Below are 4,706 nucleotides of genomic sequence, written 5' to 3' on the forward strand. Positions count from 1 at the left end.
CCACCACTAAAGCAACAGCTGCAACAGCAACCACTGCTGCTGTAATGCCAACATCCCTTTCGTTACGGATGATGACTGCTGTGGCCAGGTTGCTGACGTTGACTGGCAGTAACAGTGTGCCAGGGATCCTCATGATCACCACCAGTTGTCCTCGCAACACGTTCCAGCATGATTGAAGCTGACACGGAACATCGGAATAATTCAGCTCTTCCTTCGCAGAGGGCAATGAATTAGTATCAGCATGTCTGCAGTCCAGTTTGCCTGAGGCAACATCATCTGGAAGCAGAGGACATTCGTGAAGATCCAAACCCCGGTGACATTTGTGGCCGAGGAGTCAAAAGGAACAGAGGGAAGGCTGGTGGACAGGTTTGTGGCATATATTTGGGGAAACACGCCACTATATTGATGGACAGGAAGCAGGAACAGCTGATGGTGTGTCACTGCCCAGCGGATCTCCCCCAACACCGTCACGGTCAGGGTTATCAAGAGCAACATCAGGATCCGCGGGTGCACAGGCTGCATCTTCATGATTCACCGGGGGTGGGGGGGGGTGTGGAGAGAAACCGGACCAAATGCGACAGTAACCAAATGGGACGGTCAGTCGACCCAGGGAAAAGACAAACACTGTCTGGTGTTCTGGTGTTTGGGTTAACACCGGCACGGGCGGTTGCTAATCCCCTGAGGATGAGTCTTTCCACCTGGTGGTACATAAGGGAGGATGGCCATCTGGCATCCAATGATGATCTGCCGCCGAGCAGGAAGAAGAGTCCAGCGTTAAAAATTTTAGGGTAAATAACGCTAAGGTTAATCTGTCCTTGGGGGATCGGTACTCCCCCTTTTGTTTTTCAAGCATGGGCTTTAGGGTGGTGTGCGTGCGCTCCATGACAGCCTGACCCTGGGGATTGTAAGGAATGCCAGTGCGATGTTGTATAGCATGCTGACTGCAAAAGGTAGCAAAAGTCTTGTTGGTATAACCAGGGCCATTGTCGGTCTTTAGAGCCCTAGGGCGGCCGAGGGTACAAAGGCGGCGAGCAAGTGAGATATAACATCCTTGGTCGCCTCACCAGCATGGAGCATGGCGAAAATGAACCCGGAGAAGGTGTCAACAGATACCTGGATGAAAGCCAAATGGCCGAAAGCAGAAAAGTGCATTACATCCATCTGCCACAAATCATTAGGCAAGAGCCCACGAGGGTTTGCCCCTCTTTGACTCTGGGGAGCAGGAATATAAGGAGCACACTGCTCACAGGCACAGACAATATCCCACACCTGTGCTCTGGTAAGACCGTAATGAATGGCCAGTGAGCGGGCATTGGTATGCATGTGGTTGTGCTCTTCAAGAGCGCTCTGTAATGCAGGGCAGTGGAAATGAGTGAGAGTCCACAATACGGTTACCTTCAGTGAGCGGACCAGGGATGGTCAAATGGCTACGAATGTGCCCAATGAAAAGGGGGTGAGCTCTCTCCCGTATGAGAAGCTGAATTTCGTGGAGTAGAGATTGAATGGAGCTCTGCGAGGAAATGCATGCCACAGTCTCTAACAAAGGGACTGACATGGTCAAATATTTACCGTCAGTATAAAGGTTCATAGGCTTGTCTGAAAAATGCCACAGCACATGGATAATGGCCACGGCCTCTACCAGCTGCGCAGATTTATGTGGTGTCGGGATTTGGGTGCAATAAGTCCATGAGAACACAGCTGCCATCCATGTGGATGAACCATCCGTAAAGACTGTGCATGTCTCCGCAATAGGAGTGGTGGAAATAACCCTCGGGAAGCAGAAGGGATGAGCTTGAAAGAATGGAATAAGGGGATGACGAGGGTAATGACTGTCAAAGGATCCTGAGAATATGCAGTGCAGGATAGTCCAATCAGTGTCATGGCGGATGAGCCATTCTAATTGCCATTTGGTGTAAGGGATAACAATCTTGTCTGGCAGGGTACCATAGATTGAGGCGCCGAGCTCTAAAGCTACCATAATGAGCTGATGAATCTCCGTAAAATACGGCGTCAAAACACGTTTGGGCAAAACAGGAAGATGAATCCAATGCAAAGGCCCATCTTGCCAGAACAGACCAGTGGGAGTGAGATGACTGGCCAAAATGAGCAAGTCACAAGGCTTCACAGGCTCTATGCGCCGAAGGGTAGTTGTCTGCAGAGCCTTTTCTACGGCCCGCAAAGCGGCATGAGCTGCGAGTGTAAGATATCGTGGGGAAGCTGGATCCGGCTCCCCCTTAAGCAGGTCAAACAAGGGTTGCATTTCACCCATGGTGATTCCCAAAGAAGGCCGGAGCCAAGCGAGGTCACCGCATAATTCTTGAAAATCAGTGCCAATTGTAGTTTTTGTGGTCTATACGTATCCTTTTCAAAGATTTGTCCTAAATACTGAAAAGGTGGGTACATCTGTAATTTTTCAGGACCTATTGTAAGGCCTGCCTTAGAAGGATGAGTCTGTATGACCAAGAGAGCTTCCTGCAACATTTGTTCAGAGGGCCCGGCAAGTAGTATATCGTCCATATAATGGACCACATGCAACTTTAGGAAGGATTGCCTGACTGGATGCAAAGCATTACTCACATGTAACTGACAGAGGGTAGGGCTATTTGCCATGCCTTGGGGGAGGCACACCCATTGGTATCGTTGACTGGGAACCTCCAAATTCCTAGCTGGGAGCATGAAAGCAAATTTGTCTGAGTCTGATGGATGCAAAGGGATAGTAAAAAAACAGTCTTTGAGATCGAAGACAGCTAAGTGATATTTCCTGGGGATACTGGAGGGGTCCGGGACCCCCAGTTGGACTGGGCCCATCAATCCCATGGCCTCATTCACTGCTCTAAGATCTTGTAATAGGCACCATTTCCCTGATTTTTTCTTGATGACAAAGATGGGGTGTTCCAAGGGGAAGTAGAGGGGATTAAATGCCCTGCTGCTAATTGTTCATGTACCAGTGAATGAGCTGCCTCCAATTTCGCATCTGTACGTGGCCACTGAGGGACCCAGACTGGTCGGTCCGTTTTCCATCTAATGGATAAAGGGGTCCGTATAGGCGGCGTTTCAGTGGCCACTAAGAAAAAGGGGTCTGAGCGACCATCCCTAGGCCTCAACGGTCCCCGTCCGCCCTAACGTTCGAATGGAGGTCAAAAGAGGTAGGGCCCTGTTCTGACTTCCCCAAACCTTTTCCTAGGGTGTATCCACTATTAATCATCATCTGGGTAACCTGAGACCCCACCACCAATAGCGCCCCCATAGCACTGAGGACATCCTTTCCCCACAAGTTCATGGGGATATTTGGGAGAACATAAGGTTGAAACTGTCCAGAGTGGCCCTCTTCATGTGTCCAGGACAGAACTGCCGAGCTGCGTTGAGGATTTTTTGTGGACCCCAGGCCCTGAAGGGTGGTGTGGACCTCCTGAAGAGGCCATGACGATGGCCAATGTTTAAACGCTATGATCGAGGTATCTGCACCCATATCCCTGAGGCCGATGAAGTCTTTTCCCTGAATTTTTAGTGCCATGGATGGTCAATCCTCTAGGGACAACACCAAATTGATGACGCTGTCTCCCAAAGACCCAAAGCCAGAGGAGCCCCTAACCTGTTGGAGGCACTTCCCTGATGATGGCATGAATGGCAAAGGAATAATTTGAGTGACATAGTCCCCCTCTTGGACGGCGACTACGCCATGGAGTGCCTGTGCCATGACTTTAATTTCACCTGTATAATCCTGATCTATTAAACCTGGAATGACCAAAAGAACTTTTAAAGCGCTGGAAGAGCAACCAATAATTAGGCCTATTACACCTTCTGGCAAAGGGCCGTATACGCCTGTTGGGAGAAGCTGTACTCCCATGGTTGGCGTCAGTACTGAGTATGTGGTTACAGAGAGGTCGTATCCTCCGCTGCCCTTGGTGGCGCGAGGGAGGTCAGAGAATAGTTTGGCTGGGAGCTCTGTATGTCTGCCATGATCTGTATTGCCCCGTACAGCTGGGGAGTCTGGGGCTTCGGCCCCCCGTGGCCGTTTCCTTGTTGAAGGGTGCGGCCTTTGCTGTCAAACTTAGAGCGACATTCATTTGCCCAATGGGAACCCTTTCTGCATTTTGGGCAAGGACCAGGCGGTAGCTTCCATGTGTTGTGAGCACTAGGTGGAGGAATCATAGCCCATCCTAGAGTGGGGTACTGTGCTTTAAAATGGCCTGTTTTTCTGTAGGCGAAACAGGTGCGGGTTGTTGCCTCCTCTGTTCCGGGAGGAGTTGGAGCCTCATAAGGCTGACGCAATCATGCTGCCCGTGATTGATGCCTCACTAATGTCCTTGCATAGCTGTATATAATCCTCAATGTTTGCCCTATTCTTCCATGGTCTGATAACGTCTTGACACCACTTGTTAGCATTTTCGAAAGCCAACTGTTTGACAAGGGGAATAGATGCCTCTGTGTTGCCTAAAATACAACGTGCTGCCGTCATCAGCCAAGCCACGAAGTCTGCAAATGGCTCGGAGGCTCCCTGTACTATACGCGTCAAGTTTACATCTGCTCCTCCCCGATCCCCTATGGCTCGCCAAGCTGCCTTCGCCGGCCAAGCTGCCTTCGCCGCTACCGCGACCTGAGTGAACACAGCAGGGTCATTGTCCTTTTGATGGTCGCTTCCTGCATGTTGTCCCTCCCCAGTTAGCATGTCTTTGTTGCATATGGGAAAACCCACTGCGGCATTT

General features: G+C 50.4%; 1 protein-coding gene across 1 annotated transcript; it reads right to left on the bottom strand.

Moving 5' to 3' along the window:
* Positions 1-3,100: 3,100 nt before the first annotated feature.
* Positions 3,101-3,514, bottom strand: LOC119258177 (endogenous retrovirus group K member 19 Pro protein-like). Its single transcript, XM_037526651.1, has one exon. It carries the CDS (start codon positions 3,512-3,514, stop codon positions 3,101-3,103), a length of 414 nt encoding a protein of 137 aa, XP_037382548.1.
* Between the last annotated feature and the right edge of the window lie 1,192 nt (positions 3,515-4,706).

The sequence above is a fragment of the Talpa occidentalis genome, unplaced genomic scaffold, assembly GCF_014898055.3.
Source record: "Talpa occidentalis isolate TD23 unplaced genomic scaffold, MPIMG_talOcc4v2.1 talOcc4.4, whole genome shotgun sequence".
NCBI lineage: Eukaryota > Metazoa > Chordata > Mammalia > Eulipotyphla > Talpidae > Talpa > Talpa occidentalis.